The 16,791-nt window shown below is 44.1% G+C and overlaps 1 protein-coding gene across 1 annotated transcript; it reads right to left on the bottom strand.

Moving 5' to 3' along the window:
• Positions 1–759: 759 nt before the first annotated feature.
• GPR6 (G protein-coupled receptor 6) lies at positions 760–2,626 on the bottom strand. The gene has a single exon (XM_027747894.2). The coding sequence runs from the start codon at positions 2,215–2,217 to the stop codon at positions 1,231–1,233; it is 987 nt and encodes a 328-aa protein (XP_027603695.1). The 5' UTR covers positions 2,218–2,626; the 3' UTR covers positions 760–1,230.
• Between the last annotated feature and the right edge of the window lie 14,165 nt (positions 2,627–16,791).

Genomic DNA, 16,791 nt, shown 5'->3' with positions numbered 1-16,791 from the left:
TTATTGCTCTAAATAAATCAGTTGCTGGTGAATTTGAAGCTGAGTGAAGGAGTGTTCCAAACTCTGAATAACATTGGCCTCTGATGGACTCTTTGAAGCCACTAAGCCATGGGATTATCAGAAAACTGTATATTGCTCCAAGACAGGCAGGAAGCAAAGATGCACTTAAATGATTTTTCTACGGCACACACTGCAAAAAAAAGAGAGGGAGAAACAATTCAGATTCCCCTCAGAACTGCAGATGATAAAGAAAGTCAATTTATTGTGGCATTTTACAGGCTTTTAGGAAAGAAGACCGTCCTTTTTTTTCTTTTTCCTCTTTTTTTTTCTCTTCCAGTGTTAGATTAAAACAGGGGGGAAAAAGCCCAGCTTAGAGAATGATTTTTCCCCACAATTAGATAATTTTTAAATGGATCAGTGGATCGTAAAGGGCTAACTTATAATGTGAAAATAAAAGCTACTGGAAACCTGGTGAATAACTGTAATGAGCAGCTTATTTGACCAGGCTTTTTGTTTCTTGGGTTTCTGGAGAAAAAAAAAAAAGGAGTTTGTTCTCTTTGTTACTCTTTGCCAGACTAAAGAAGAGAACAAACAAATAAGCAAGCAGAAGGTGCCTTTGTTGGTGCAGTATTTCATCTCCATAGTGAATGATGATCTCTTTAGGCAGAATTACATGGGGAGCTTTCAAGGGACTTTGTTCAACAGGCAAATTTGCCAACTCTCCTATGTCTAAAAAGCATCTAAACACACTAAGTTATATTACATTTTACATATTTTTATTTGTATACAAAATGTTATAATTTATCAATATTGTGCAGCAAGGTATTGATACACACATACAGACATACACTCCCAGACCCGTCTCCCCCCCAGACACACACACGTATAAATACAACACAAACACAACTTTCTTTCTATCTGCCCTTCAGAAAGGCAACACTGTTTTGGCAGGTGAGCAGCTAGAAATAAGGTGCTATAATTAAGCGGTACCAGACTGTCTTCACTTCACAAATGTGATGTGCAGATTTATATACAACCACACTGTTATTATTTTGATGGAACCCAAAACTCCACACCCTGAACCACTCTCAGAGATACAAATATGTATAAAGTGCTAATACTTAAGCATGTTTCCAATGATTTCACAATGTAGTCTGAAGTTTAGAACAGGCACTGTAATAGTCCACTCGGGAGATTGTCACTCTGTGCAGTGCGGCAGAGAAAAGTCTCTCAGACATCGCTGGGGGACCGGGAACGAAAGGACACTTTAGTCTGAAAGCAGCCGCAGAGGAGCACCCACATGGATCTCTGGATTTCCTGGTTTCTGTAGGCATAAATGATGGGGTTGATCATGGAATTGTAGGTAGCGGGTAGAAGCGTGGCATACGTGTACACAGAAGGGTAGTCAGGATCCCCCACCACGCAGTAGATGGCAAAAGGCAGCCAGCTGGCTCCGAAAGTCCCGAGGATTATAGCCAGGGTAGCGACTCCTTTTTTGGTGGCGACGTAGTGGGAAGCAGTCAGAAAGTGCTGCTGGAGAGCTATCTGGTGGGCATGCCTGCAGACGATCTTGCAGATCTCGATGTAGAGATGGAGCATGATGAGGAAAATGAGAAAGAAAGAGGCAGACAGCAGCGTCACGTTACTCTTGGTCAAGGGTCTGACGACGCTGCAGGCGGCACGGTCGTGGAGGCAGTTCCAGCCCAGGACGGGCAGCAGCCCCAGGCAGAGGGAGACCCCCCAGGCACCCGCCAGCATGGTGTGAATGCAGAGCACCGTCCTCTCCGAGTAGTAGGTGAGGGCGTTGTAGAGGGAGAGGTAGCGATCGACCGTGATAGCCAGCAAGCTACTCACGGAGGCGGCGAAGGAGGCCACGAGGAAGCCCACCGTCAGCAGGCTGATCGTCTCCGAGCGGATCACGTACTGGAAAACGAAGTTGAGGATGAGGCCGAGACCGGCCAGGAGGTCAGCCGTGGCCAGGCTGCCCACCAGCACGAACATGGGGGTGCGCAGGGCGGGCGAGTAGCAGATGATGGCAACCACCAGGGCGTTCTCGCAGGCGATGGCGGTGCCGGACACGCAGAGCATCACATCCCAGGGGTTGAGGGCGGCGGGCGCGGGGGGTCGCGACGAGAGCTCCAGCGAGGCGTTGCCGCCGCCGGCCGGCAGCCGGGGGGCTGCCGCTCCGCTCTCGTTCAGCGCTGCCGCCGCCTCCATCGGCGCCCGGGCGGCTGGGGCTGTGCGGGGGCCGAGGCGGAGCGCGGGGGCGACGGCGGCAGGGCTGGCGGGGCGGCGGTGGGGCTGGCGGGGCGCTCATGCCGGGCGGCGGCACCGCGCCCGCCCCGTCTGTGGTGCTGAACCCGCAGAAGTTTCCCGCCGGCCCGGTCGCCCCCCGCGCCCCGCCCCGCGCAGCCCCCGCCCCGCACACACGTCAGAGGCGAGCCGGGGGCGGGCGGGGGCTCTCAGGCGGAGGGTAGGCTGGGGACGCTCCGTGATGCCGAGGCTGGAGGGTCATCGCTGGCCGGCTCTCCCCGCCCGGCTCCGGGGCAGGGAGGGTCTCCCGGAGGCACGGGAGGAGGAGCCGCTCCTCCCATGGCTGCTTTCCCCCCGCTCCGTAGCCGCTTCTCCCGCGATGGGTGCCGTCCGTGCAGCGCTTGGCTGGAAGGGCTCTGAGCCCAGCTGGAGCTCTGTGCACCGCCGGAGGGAAGCGTGTCGGGGTAACGCTAGAAATAGCTGTGAAAAAGCCTGTTCCACAGTTACACTGTCTGAACAGTGTATACCCTGGGGTTAACAGCCTGTTCACCACCGAAAGGATGGATCTGCACTGTTTTCTAAGGTCTCCCAAATGATAAGGTCAAACCACAGAAGATCTAATCCCATGGGCGTAAAAGATACCAGATCTCTTCTTGTCCCCCTCTTTTGTGTCTCACAATTAACCAGCAGCCAGGGTGTTTCCTCTCTAAAGCACATGAATAATTGAAGCAGAATCACAGAATCCTTCGGATTGGAAAGGGCCTCTAGAGATCATCTAGTCCAACCCCCCTGCCAAGGCAGGGTCACCTAGAGCAGGTGACATAGGAACACGTCCAGGTGGGTTTTAAATGTCTCCGGAGAGGGAAATTCCACGGTCTCCTTGGGCAGCCTGTTCCAGTGCTCTGCCATCCTCAGTGTAAGTAAGTTCTTCATGTTGAGGTGGAACTTCTTGTGTTTTAGTTTATGGCCACTGCTCCTTGTCCTGTTGCTGGGCACACCAAAAGAGCCTGGCACCATCTTCTTGACAACTACCTTTGAGCTATTTATATGTATTGATGAGATCAAGGGATAACTGCCTCATGACCCTTGCTACCAGAACTGGTATCGAACAAATGTGTGCAGTGGGTACTTTCCCCCCTTGTAGCAATGTGGCTTTCCTAGAAGATAGGACCAGATTGGGCCCCTGCCCCAATCTGGGAGGGTCTGTTCATTCTGTCACCGACAATCAAAAGAATGTGGAAACAAAATACCCTCTTGGTTATGGGAACAGCATGCAAACCATTTAGAAACAATTTTGAAAAATTCATTAGAAGAAAATGTGTTTACTGTCTTCAACAGTCCAAATGAAGAAGTGTGCCATGTGCCATGGTAAAAGGTGGGCACACTCAAAGGGAATTAGTGTCAGCATTCATTACATCTATTACCATCGTGTCCTCCTGCTAAACGCTATTATTAAGACAAGCTCCAGACACTGTATCTCCGTAAAAAAGTGAAGCCATTGCTTCACAGGATTTCTGAAGCACAAATCTCAGAACTGCTTAATTTGAAAGGGACCAGTGGAGGTCAGATCTGGGGCATCTCTCTGGTCCCACCACCTGCAACCATGCAAAGGTTTTCCTCAGGGTTTCGTTCAGTCAAGTCTGAATATTCCCACGGAAGGAGATTTTACATCCTCTCTGGGAAACCTGTGCCCATGCTTTGCCCTCAACTATAAAGATTTTTCTTTTTTATTTAGTAATTACCTTCACTGCAACTTGTGCCTGCAGGCCCTGTGTGGTGTCCCAGTGTCTGTATGTTTTCCCATGCCTTTCCAGGCATTACAGCAGCATTAGTAACTGCAGGAAAAGCAGTTTCAAGCAGGTTTAAGAAGGGCTTGTAAGTCTACATAGCTCAAGCACTCGGTCAAGTACCCCTACTACAGTTCAGAACACAGCAGTTACCATGTTTCTTTTGCCAAGCAGAGAGGGGATATAGCCAAGTATAGCCAACATAAACTTGGATTAAGACTGAGAACACAAGAATCCTAGTGTGGAAACACATGCTATAGACCAAGTCAAGTGGAGGCAAGGAAAAATCCAAGGTAAAATAAAATTTTGGACTTGCACAGAGGAAATCCTCCAATCTAGCCCCAAACAGATGGTTTATTTCAATATTCATTAAAATGCCTGTGGCAGAGTAACTTATTTAAAACATTTTTCAAAATTGATTAAAAATGGTGCCATTCAAATTTAGCAAGTCAGGTTTGCAAACATGAATGAGCTGGGCTCCACAATGAAGCTGTAAGATCTGCAATATTTTTATGTCATCTATAAAGCACAGAGAGAAACATGTAATCAATCTACTTTTCACTAATGAAATGTGATGTGGAAAGTCTTGGTTGTGAGTAATTTGTCACATCTGTGATCAACCTGTTGCCTCTGGGAAACAAGTTTGTTGCAGGTCTTGGTTATGATAGCATGTATGTCAGAAGTCAGTCTATGCTTTTTATATTATGGATATACGGCATTTTAAATCTCTCTGTTCTTGAATACTTTTTCCTTAACTGAAAACATTAAAAGCCCATGCTTCTGAGGCAGAAGTCATTTCATGTGTGGTGGAACCCTGTGAGAGTGTTAGGATCTGAAAGACATAGGAAGAGTTTTCAACCTATGAGCAGTCTAATCTCACACCCCTTACTTGTGGTATTCACTCAGTGAAAGAATTGCTCAAGCACCGTACTGTGTCTCTGAAAGGGAGATGTGTGTGTCCAGCTTGACTTTGCTCTTTGTTGTCATGTGTTTTCTGAGTTCTTCTGGCTCTTTAGTTCCTGCATTTCTCTTGACTTTTACCTTTTCAAGAGAAGGATACTCTTACAGCCCTTGTGGGGTTCTTACTGAGCTCAGCGAGCAGTGCTGTGCATCTTCCTCATCTCCCTCACGTTGCCAAGTATTGGTGGGCAGGGTTATTGGCCAACTCCAAGCTTATTAAAATGGTTACACCTCCTTGGGAACTGTTTATATTTCCAGAGTTGCCATTAAAGGCCTTTTATCTTCCTAGTACAGCTTCTTGCATCAGTCATTCTAACAAAAGGTGAGCCATATGGATTGCTCTTAATTTTAACTGGTTGTGGGGAAAAAGGAAGAATCAAAGAGTAGATAAAGCTGATGCCTAAGAGCCACTACAGTTACTGCAGCACCATAAAGGAGCAGCAGGGAGAGAAGTCTGGTCAGATCTCCTGCACTGTCGTCAAGATGTTTTCATCTTGCCTTCCTAGCTGAGAGTGGATCTGCAGATCTCACAGATGAATATAAATATAAAAAGCTATATTTTCAGCAGTGCATACCTAAGCACAGAGTATGATATGTCAGTAATTATCTTAGTGAGTTTCTGAAAATTAAGCAGCAACAAAATTAAAAAGTTACTGAAACAAACTATTTAAAAACTCTCTGCTTGACTTCTCCATCTGTTCTGAGATTTGAGCAATATTGTGGTGTAATTTTAGTATGTGATTACTTAATTTCAGTTAACTATGGATTATTTTGATAGTTGATATTCTTTAATGATTAATAAGTAGGCTGAGTAAATGTTAAGTATTATTAAATGTGCTTTATATAGCAAGAGTTGGAACCAACAAAAATTTCACTTCAAAATTTATCTTTCCAATAACACGCCAAGAATATTGAAGAGTCATTTTTCTTCTGGCAACATAAAGAAGCCTCAAAATAAAGGCTGAAGGAGGGGAAGAGACGGAGGGATAACACAGATGGTGAGCTAACCAGCGCTGGCATTTCAGAGATTTCTATGCAGCTGGTGTGAAAAGATGTTTTAAACACTAAGCAATACATTCAGGAATCTCTTCAAGTTTATAATTTTCCTGACTTGGTGAACTCAGCCTAGTCACCTGGTGACACCAATTACTGGGTTTTTACTAACAATACCCTCTGGTTGATCCTTCAGATTTGGACAGGTGTCCACCTGAAAACATGCTGTATTGCAAAACTTACTGATGACATAAACCTCAGAGAGGGTCAGACACCATTTAGAATTTCAATCTCATCCTTCACAGTCTTGTTTCTCCATCACACATTGTATTTCTCATGAGGACCTTGACCTGTGCTTCTTGATGGAGCACCCAGGGTGCTATCACTCCCTTTTGCTTGGCTGCTCTGTCCCTCATGCAACTACAGTCCAGAAAACAGCCTATATGTCTGTAAAATCTATTTTACTTGCACAGTTAGGGTACATGGGACTGCATAAACTCATGAAAACAACTGTTATACTTTTTCTAGAACATGCTTGGGTTGAAAATCCTGGTTTACACTGTTGCATTCACAAAGCTGCATTTCTCCAATGGATTTTATGTGTGCTTTGGAAAGTGGTATTGTGTCTTATGTGGTCTCTTAATCACTAGCAGAAAGTTCAGGGACAAACCTCATATAAGCAGGTGAAAATCTGCTTTCCATACTGTAAGAAACATTGGTCGTTAGAAATGGATTCAGGCTGCATCTTAGGTTGAATCCCACAGAGTTTGAGCCCTCGTTAATTTCTTTTTCAGTGAGAAGATGGAAATGCAGGTATGTACAGAAAAACAGAAGCACAGCAAATACTATTTTGAGCTTGCACTTATGACTCTCAAAGGATTTTGGAACACTTTCAAGTGAGAGTCTCCCTTTTCCTTTGTGGAGTAGCATTTCTGCTTAGCACAATCCACACATCTGCTTAGCAATCTCCACATCTGTCAGCCCACTGACACCAGCCGACCAGCCTAAGCCAGAGGACCTGGCTTAGTTTCTGAAGGAATAATGCTGGCCAGCAACTCTTGGATGCTTGAAGGGCTGCACATGGGTTTGTATAGAATTCATTAGGAAAGGCACGGTCATCGCTTACCTTTATTGAAAAAGATAGTCGCTGGTCCACTCTGTTTGTTTCTAAGATTAGGGATGAATATACTGAAGCTAAATACACATATTTTGCAGCCTTTTCTTCCTTGCCCTGCTTGTTCTGTTGATGGAGAACAAGCAGCAGCAAGAAAGGTCATTCATCATTAGATGTGTCATCAAGTGCAGTGGAACAAGATCTTTTATTGTTCTCATTCTTTTAAACTTTTCCCAAACCTTTTTGCTTAAGTTTTTAAATGGCTTCAAACTAGCCTTTAATTTGTTCCAGGGCTTTTCTGCACATCTGAGAGAGAGAATCCAGAGTTCACCTAACCAATGTCTTTTTGCAGCTTTGTAAAAAAAACCTGCAAATTTATTTCACTAAGATGTTTTTGTTTCATGAGATCCTATAAGTTGCTGAACAGTGACTACACAGGAGGGTGTAGATACATTTTTTTCATTGCAGTTAAAAGTGAGTTTGAGAACAATTTTTCCAGATACTAGAATGCAAGCTAAAAATAAATTTAATAGTGGAAAAAGCACCATGCTCATCTTCTTCTCTGAAACTGCTTTCTTAGAAATCGCAAGAAGACAGCCCCATCATCACCCACGAGCAATTTCCATGTCTGCAGCACAGAACTGGCTCTGCAGGCCAGTCCATATAAGGGTTTGGGGAACTACAGTAAGGTACGTGCCTCCCCAGAAATGGGAAAAAATCTATTTCTAAGCTAGGAATCCCAATGCTGAGGATCCCTTGAGCAGGTAGAGCTCAGAATAGGATCCAAATGTGTAGTGGTGCATCCTGATCGCCTCCTGCCCCTCCTCCCCACCACAGACCACACTATGATTTGAGAAAATGTAATAAGCTCAGTCTTGACCTCTGTGGAGATGGCCAGAGAGATGTGCTGAGACAGCAGATCTGCACCTCTGACCAAGAAGCATCTGCCCTAGAACCCCTTCCCAAAAATTGGTTGCCATATCTTTGCTTTTAGAGACCTGAGCAGGGCTTATTCATCCTTTTTTTTTTTTTAAATCTAGGAGAGAATATTTGGCGAGACACAGCCTTTTAGGGACTTGCCTAATAGCTGAATGAGTCCCTAAGGAAATGGTGGAGGAGGTCTGATTTTCTGCCCCCCACCTCTCACAGGAATGAATTAGCTATATGCCCTACCAAAAATGTGGGCCAACAGCTATATGGCATTAAGCAGTCACTGCATGTAAGACAGAAACATTCTCTTTGAGACAGGACCAAATCTCTATCTTCACTCACCATACGAGGCTGTAGTCAAGCTTTCTTTCCTGTGCTTGCTTTGGTACCTCTCCACACAGTCTCAGTACAAAATGAACTGTACTTAAGCTATCCCCTTTAGATGGTTTTCCAATTTTCCCTTAAAACAACACCCTTAAAATTGCCCTTAAACTTCAGTGCTGGAGTTTGTCTCATCTCCATAGGCAATTTCTTCTAGGGGTCAACTAAAGTCTTTAATTACAAGGAGGTAGTTAAGAAATGCTGGTTGGTCTTGAGTCACTAAACTAAAAGAAATCCCAGGCATCCGAGAAGATTGCATTCTAGTGTCATAGGTAGGATCTTTTCTGTTAATGACAGGAAAGTGAATAGAGAGCTACTGCTCTCTTCTTCAAAGAGGAAGGCTGTAGCTTCAGCAGAGGAGCACAGTACAGGGAGAAAGTAAGGTCCTTGCCCACCAGTGGAAATGTTGTCCTGGGGTGCTTGGCCCAGGAATTCAACATCACAGGCACAAATTCATACATCCTAGCCAAACATATTATATGTCAAATTAGATATTACTCAGAGACATTAGTAACTCAGGTATAAACCAATAGCACCAACATATGTATACCCTTATTATTATAAAGTTTAGTGTTCTACCTGTCTTACAGAAACAAATATAGCTTCATATTTCTTTACGTGTCAGCTTGGCAAACATCAGCAAAGACATTTCCTCTAAGACAACAAATTAAAGTAACTTCAAAACAAGCCAGTCACTGCTCAAAAGCCTGGCTCCCTGCCAACAAGAAACAAATTGATGATTATTTAGCTGTGGCAGTAAAAAAGAATTGCAAATTCTCAGAAAACCTTTTTTCTTTTTTTTTTTTTTTTCTGGTGATGTCAGCTTTACAGGAGTAAATCAAAAGTAGAGCTGGCAAGGCTGAAGTTATTAGCATCTCAGGGTGCTTAGAGAGCAAAGCATAGGGTCTGGGATGATTACATCTCCCAGGGCAGCAGGAAAGGCTAGGAAAAATCCATGGACAAAGCAATACTCAGGTGTCAGTAGCAAGCAAAACCCATTGCCCTCCTGTAGGCATCCAGCCCACCCTCCTCCTCCTTATCCCACAGGTGAACACATACTCAGCTTGGCAGCACCAAATGTAGGAACAGGGCCCAATGGTGTAATGTCCATAGGTCTGGACTCCTCCAAACAAATGCTCATGTTGATGTAGATCACAAATGAGTATTTCTCCAGGCAGAAGGATGATTGCTTAACCTCTGTAATCCCTGCCGAACAGTTTGCTTCCTGAGATGACCACTAGAAGGACCTTCTAATATATGAGGTTTTCAGTTTTATTTCCAAAAAGCCTTATGAGATAGCAGAATGGGTTTGAAATACAGTGCTAGAACACAGAGAGTTTTAAACTCAAAATTATAGGTTGACTCACTAGCTAGAAGTTAATGAAAAAATGAGGGATTTTGAAGAGCTGAAGGTAGCAAAGTACTCTGGGAAGGGAAAGAGTAAAATTCAAGTTGAGCATCAATACCTTACTGTTGATATATGTGCTAATTGGAAGCATTCACTTTTTGTCTAATCAAGGAAGTGTGTATATGTGCCATAGAAAATAAAAATTGATTGCTCCCTGCTACAGCCGTAAACACTGCAGCATGGTGTGCAGCGGCTGAGCTCAGCCTTCGGTTCCTCTTCTTGGGAATCCTGGAGTAGGGAGTCATTGCCCCTAAGAGACTGCTTCCCTCATGGACATCAGTATTTTGACCAGGAGAAAATGCAACACAATCACTTGCCATCATCAATAATGGCTCTCAGTGTCTTAATATAGCAAGAAGACCTTTTTTAGTCCAGAAAGTGCTATATTCAGCTAGAGATAATTTGATGGTAAATTGTGTTCTGATGAAGAAGAGTTAATCACTGACCTCAAAATTAGCTGTTGCCTAGGTACTCCTAGTCAGGCTCTGTTGACATTTATATTGTGCAAACAGAATGCAATACCAACCACTCAGATGTATATTTAGGGCTTTAAAATAGCCAGTTTTCCAAAGTGTAATGCAGTGGCTGTGACTGTGAGTTTAATGGTGGAAATGTTGGTGCCACCTGGATATCATTCAGATCCTTCTATGAGTGCTCCTACAGATACAGTTCCAAAAATGTTGCAAAAAGCTCAAAAGACCCCAACCCAACTCCTCCCCTACCCCCAAAAAAAACCCAAACCCAACCAACCAACCAAAAAAAAAAACATTAAAAAAACCTCTCCACAATATATTTTGTTGATGAGAAATCATCCTGGTTAAAATAAGATGCACAGGTAGCTTCAGCAGCTAAGTATGAAAAGTAGACTGAAAACCTAAGTAATGTGATTATCATGGCTTCTCAGAAGACAGATCACAGTAGATAACTTTTTTCTTTCCCTCTGTGATGGGATTAAACCCCTCCATGGAGGGGACCAACAACTCTATGCAGAAAAATATACTTGGACTTCTCCAAAGCATGTGACTTGGTACTGTGTGACCTTGTGATGTCAGCCATTTTTGTGACATGGTGTTAACAAGGCATACGGGGTCAAAAACAGACTGGCTGTCAGATCTCAGCAAGTAGTGCAAAATGGGGGTAAGGGAGAATCAAAGCTTGTGCCTTCACTGATGTCTTCTAATTATGATGATGATGATGATGATGATGATGATGATGATGATGATGGTTCTCTAAATCATACAATGTCAAAAAATCAGAAAAATTATAAAACCCCCACCAAATCCCAACTACTGTTGTTAAAGTCAGCATAAAGATTAGTGGTGTTGTGAGGAGCAAGAAGACAAGCTCCTGCTCTATGTAGAATGGGATTCTCTAGTTGAAGGATTGCAGCTGAGTAGATGCATTTCAGTTGTGATTAAAGGATAGGTGAGTCATTTGGGAACAACTCCCAGGAAGTCTCCCTGGAGAGTACAGCCCTGTCTAGGAAAGCTGTGACTCCAAGGGAGAGTTGGCAGTTGACATGGATAATCACACTTACATCTAAGTTTTGGATGAGAAATTGCTTTGTTAAACTGGAAATTAGTAATAATTTAAAGCTACCTGATAAGTCAGGCTCCGAGGAGTGTGGAGGGATGAGTAGGGTTAAATTGGATGAGTGTGAGTATCTGCAGTGGAGCAGAGGGTCCTTCCAGCATTTGTGTTGCTTCACACCTTTCTGATCTTCAGTAAGATTGTAAAGTGATTGATTGTAAAGAGAATAGCAAATCAAATGTGATGAAATATGATTTTGAAAAGCAAGTGATAAAGAATGTTAAAACCCTTAAAACCTCCAAGCCTCCTCCTAACTCACTGATGTGCCATAGCATGGACAGGCATGCGTGGGAAAACTCTTCCAAAGCTGTTCTTGCACAGACTCTGCAGCCAGCAGAGTGGTGATGGGTGTCCCTGGCTCCAGTTCAGACTGCCTGTCTGGGGCAGGGAGTTGCTTACTGGAGGGGAGCTCGGATTTGGACTAGAAATCAAAAGATTTCTAGTGAGAAAGACAGCAAGTATTCCTGAGATGACCTGCCCATCTCAGAAAGAGGGCTCTTACCTGTGCATCACAAGGAGAAAGCTGTACAGCCTCACCAGTGAAGTTTTGGGTAAATACCATTCTCTCTGCTGCAAACAGAGCAGGAGGAAGCTGAGGTTGCTGCTGTGAGATCTCCCAGCCCCTCAGCATGGGGGGCAGTGGTGGTGGTCAGGGCAGGATACCTTTTGTACCATGATGCCCCCAAAATAGTGCCCATTGGTATGGGACGGCTGTGTGCACATTTGCCATACAGCATAGGGATGCTGATTTGAGAGCACAGATAGTTTGGGAGCAAACCCTGCCTGGCATGGGGAAGTGTGACTTCAGGATCCTTAGATGCCCTACAAGCCTTTTCTCGTTGGATGGGTTTTGGGGCTTGGGTTTTTTCTCCTCCTGCCCCATGAATCACTGGGAAGTGTTGAAAGAGCCAATGCTCTGCTCTGCCCACTCCTGCACCCTGTCAGCCCACTGCTCATCTCCTTGGGAACCAGCCCCAGGTGCAGGATGGCATGCCAAGTGGGGCTTGCTAATATTAGGTGTGAAGACTGGTTCATTTGCAAGCTGGGAAAAGACTGACAATTCCTGATTTGCACCTCCTGGCTTCAGGTGCTCCAGTCCAATTTTTTCCCAGTCTGCTTTGAAAAAAACCCACAACATTTTAGAAGATAAACTCAAAGATCTGCTCTGATATCGGCCATAGCACCTACCTCTGCTGCACACACTTGATGAAATAGTGTGTGTTCCCATAGCAACAGAAGGAATTAATTTAATGGTATTATTAGGCCTTATTTACATGCATGCACACACATTCACACACCTGCCTGCTGTGTGCACACACACACATATGCGCACAGAGAAAAGGAAAATGAGCAAATCGTCCTTTTCAAGAAGATCTCTATGAAAGTCAGTCCAGTACGTGAAGTTCACAGTGACTGCAAGATCCTGTTTTTCACTTTAAAGGCACAAACCCAAAAGCTGACCAACCAGCCAAACCAAATTCAGCTGCACAGCCCTATGGCAGTGGGGTCCAACTCTGTGCCAGTGATAGAGCTGGGAGCAGGTATCCCATCAGTGGGGGCAGGAGGACCTCCCCTCTCAATGCCCACCCCTCAGTGCCACCTCTCACCATACAGGTGGTGCCAGGCAGGAGGCAAAGCCCCTCTCTGTGTGTGCTGCCTGCAGAGGAGTGGATTAGTGGCAGCATTTTTGTCCCATCTGAGTTTCCTCTGCACTGTGGGAGAATGCTGCACACCGAGCTTCACGGTGTTTTGTTTACTTCATCCCACAGCCCGTGGCTTTTGGACAGCCTCTGTATCATCAAACATGAGTCAGCGATTTCCATGAGCCTTGAAGCTCTTTTTGTTTATTGCCCTTCTGCTGTTTGCAGTTACATATTAGCCAAAAAAACTCCAGATAGAGTCTCACCTCTCTTTGCATTTTAAAACACTGGCACTGTACCTCAGAATATCTCACAAAAAGCTATTAATTGAGGGAAAGGACAACACCATTTATTCTCAGATACCATTTATTCTCTGAGCAAATTGTTTAGTAACTTTGGTATTTAGACCAAACCGTTCAGAAAACCATGTGAATCCCTTGTGGAAGTCAAAAGATGTAAAAAAACAGCTACTTTGTAAGAGCTTTCAAAAAATGATGCTTCCTTATCTTTGTGACATTTAAAACACTAATATGCCTTTTGCTTGTGTTTATTATCTAAGCACATAGAAACATTTATTTTAACATGTCTGAAAGGTCAGAGCTGAGCTCCAGTTAAAAACATTTTGCAAGTCATCAAGATCAGACTTTCTAAATTAGTTTGCATTTTCAATGTGAAAAAAATTGATCTTCATTAATTTATCTGAAAGTATCCCAGTACAATTTTAGAGATTAATCTCTCCTGCATTCCCATACATCCCCGTGGCAAGACCAACTACTGCCTTGCTCTGGGAACAGGGGAAGATTTCTGATCTGGCTTGAAAAAGTCATGAAGATGATTTTCAGGGGAGCATCCCTTAGTGCATTTGTAATGGCCTCCTTTCTGCTGGTTTTGAGTTCATGCGCAGTGTCAAAATAAAGCACAAGCCTTTTTTTTTGTGCATGTGGCACTGATGGACTTCTAATGGGGTTTTCATTATTGGTTATCTCTCAGCTTTCTCCAACAATATTCACAGTTAAAACACTTTTTTTTTATTCTACCAAATAAGTGATCAATAGATCTAATCTTTGAAAGTGGGGATGCCCAGCTCTAGCATGTATCTGAACATCGTCAGAGTTGCTGGTCCAGTGATGCTCTTCTGGTTTGAATATCTAACCACCCAAATTAATTTTTATTCCTTTCTTGGCTAGCACCAGGGACCTGTAAAAAATCCTGGAATTGAACAGCTGAATGACTGTAGAAGAAAATGCAGTTGCTGAGCAAGGGAAGGAATGTGATGCAAAGGTGATTGGTGCAGAAAAACATTGTTTCCTCGGGCACTTGGGGTTTTATCCTGTTGGACCTCTCCAAATGCAGGAGTTGCAGTTTGGCAGCCTGTTGCAGATGGGCAACCACTGCACCCATATGCAGGGACACTTCATCCTCTGCTCATAACCCATTGCTCTTGTACTTCCCAGAGGAGAGGAAAGAGCAACAGGGGCCGATATCTCTGGGGTGTTCTCACCCACCACTCTCATTGTGGCAGGGGGAGCCTGTGCTGTGCTGCCCTTGCATTTTCAAGGAATTGCTTGAATCTCCTGTATGGGGATAATGATCTCCATCTGAGTAGCAGCAAGCCAAGAGCCAACAAACCTCCATACATGCCCCCCCACTGCCCCCTCCTGGACCTCGGGCAGATCCTGAGTGTCACCAAGCTCCCTCAGATGACACCTTGGCTCTTTGCAAAGCTCTGCAGACAATCAAGATTTGAAAGCTTTCCCGCTTAACATATCCAGGTTATTTCAGATCATATTGTGGGGAAGGAAGGAAGCAGAGATGTATGATGAGTTTGAACACCAAAGGGACTTCATAAAATAACTCTGCTGTACCAGTAGGACCCCACACAGGTGCCCTTGCCTTAATCACACTGTGAAGGTGTGGACTCCCAACCTCTAAACCACTTAGGGTTTTAAAAGGTCAAGCCCCAGATTGCAGACCAAGAAGCGTTAATAAACTGTTTGTTCCTGGTGAGTGGGAATAATGGCCATGTATATTTTTAAACACAGAAACAGACACAGGATCATCAGTCTTGCAGATCTGCACCATGGATGCCAGATGTCCAAGCAGCTATACAAAGGCACATGGAACAGAGATTTTTGGGTCATAGCTATCCCAGGGCAGCTTTTCAGTGGGTTTTAGTCTTCCTGTATGACATGGTTACTGAGAAGGGTAGCAATGGCTGCACCAGGAGGAGGAAGCTGCAAATGCTCACTCAATAGTACATGAGGAAAAACAGCCTGTCCCAGCTGTGGCTGCCATACCCTGACCTCCTGAGAGCAGGGAGTCAAAATGCTAAGGCAGAAAAGAAGGAACCATCTTCATCAAAGCAGCTGATAGAAATTTTACCTTTATTTTGGTCACTTCCCCAACCTGCTGTAATCTCTTTTGTCCTGTCTAAATTGAGATTTCATATCTGGAATTCATCCATGCTCCAAAAATATCTGAATACAGAGAGAAGGGCAGATCATCTAGATACAGATGAGTCATCAAAAATCCAAGCTCAGGAATTTAAGAATGCATTTTAATTACAGTTAGCATTAATTTAATGCTAACTATAATGCCTTTCATTACACAGTCATCTATTTTTAGCACCAAAATACACAAAATAAACTTTCTTTTGGGGTATTTGACTGTTAGCATATGCAAGATTCATAAGGGAGACCCAACTGTGACCATCATGATGTAGTTCAAGATTCATAAGGGAGACCCAACTGTGACCATCATGATGTAGTTCATGATATTATTGATTCCTAAATATGTTTGGGTCTCACAAGGTCACCTGGTCACCAAGGTCTCACAAGGTCAGGTGGGACACCTGAAAAACCCAGACAATTAATTTGCTGGACGTCAAAAACTGAGGGTGTCAGTGCTCAGCAATGAACTCAGTTCAGGTGAATATGAGGCAATATACAATGAAAGGCAAAGCTGCTGCGTTTTAGAAAACTGTTTGCAGGTCACTTTTAAAAAACAGCTCTGGTCATGTCTATTTCCAAAAAAATCTACTTTTGAACCTGATGGCTTAGCAAATAATCATCTCATATCAAATATCCCTTTCAAAGCCTTCATGCTGGAACAGGCAGTGCTGATATGGCTGAATATAAGCACTTAAATAAAGGTTATTATTTCCAGATCTGTGTTAAAAAAAAAAAAAGCAGCAATAAGGCAGCTGTGTTCAAAAGATGCTGAATAAACTCATTATATGCTGATTCCGGTCATCTTTTCCCTTCCCTTTTCCCTATTAGATTGCTGCAAGCCTGAGAACCCCTTCCTGCTGCAACAGTGCTGACAGCACCTCTGTCAACAGCCCTTTGGGGCAATTGTGCCTCATTTCCAGTGCCAGTGAACCCCCTTCTCTGCTCTCCCAGGCAGTGCTTCAAGCATCTCATTTCAAAATCCATTGACATAGTCAGCTCAGAGAAATCAGTCTTTTGTGGTTTAGTCCCTCGCTTCAATGCGGGTGAAATTTTGATCTGTTGCTTGATCCTCTGTTAGGAAATAAAAAATTAAAACCCCTCATGATATTGTCCTTTCATGTATTTGCTGCAGTCAGAGGCAGCTGCAGACGTTTCCTTTGATGCTTCTGTTGTTTCAAGCTATCGCTATACATTGTGCATTGCATTAAGTGCCTTTGAGGTCTGCACCTGGTAGTGCTCCTGTCTCTCTATCTGGAAAATCACCCCCAGAGATATATGCGCGGTG

This window comes from Pipra filicauda, unplaced genomic scaffold (assembly GCF_003945595.2).
Source record: "Pipra filicauda isolate LSUMZ 115617 unplaced genomic scaffold, ASM394559v2 scaffold176_size3548034_pilon, whole genome shotgun sequence".
Taxonomy (NCBI): domain Eukaryota; kingdom Metazoa; phylum Chordata; class Aves; order Passeriformes; family Pipridae; genus Pipra; species Pipra filicauda.
This window is presented reverse-complemented; position numbering and strand designations above follow the sequence as displayed.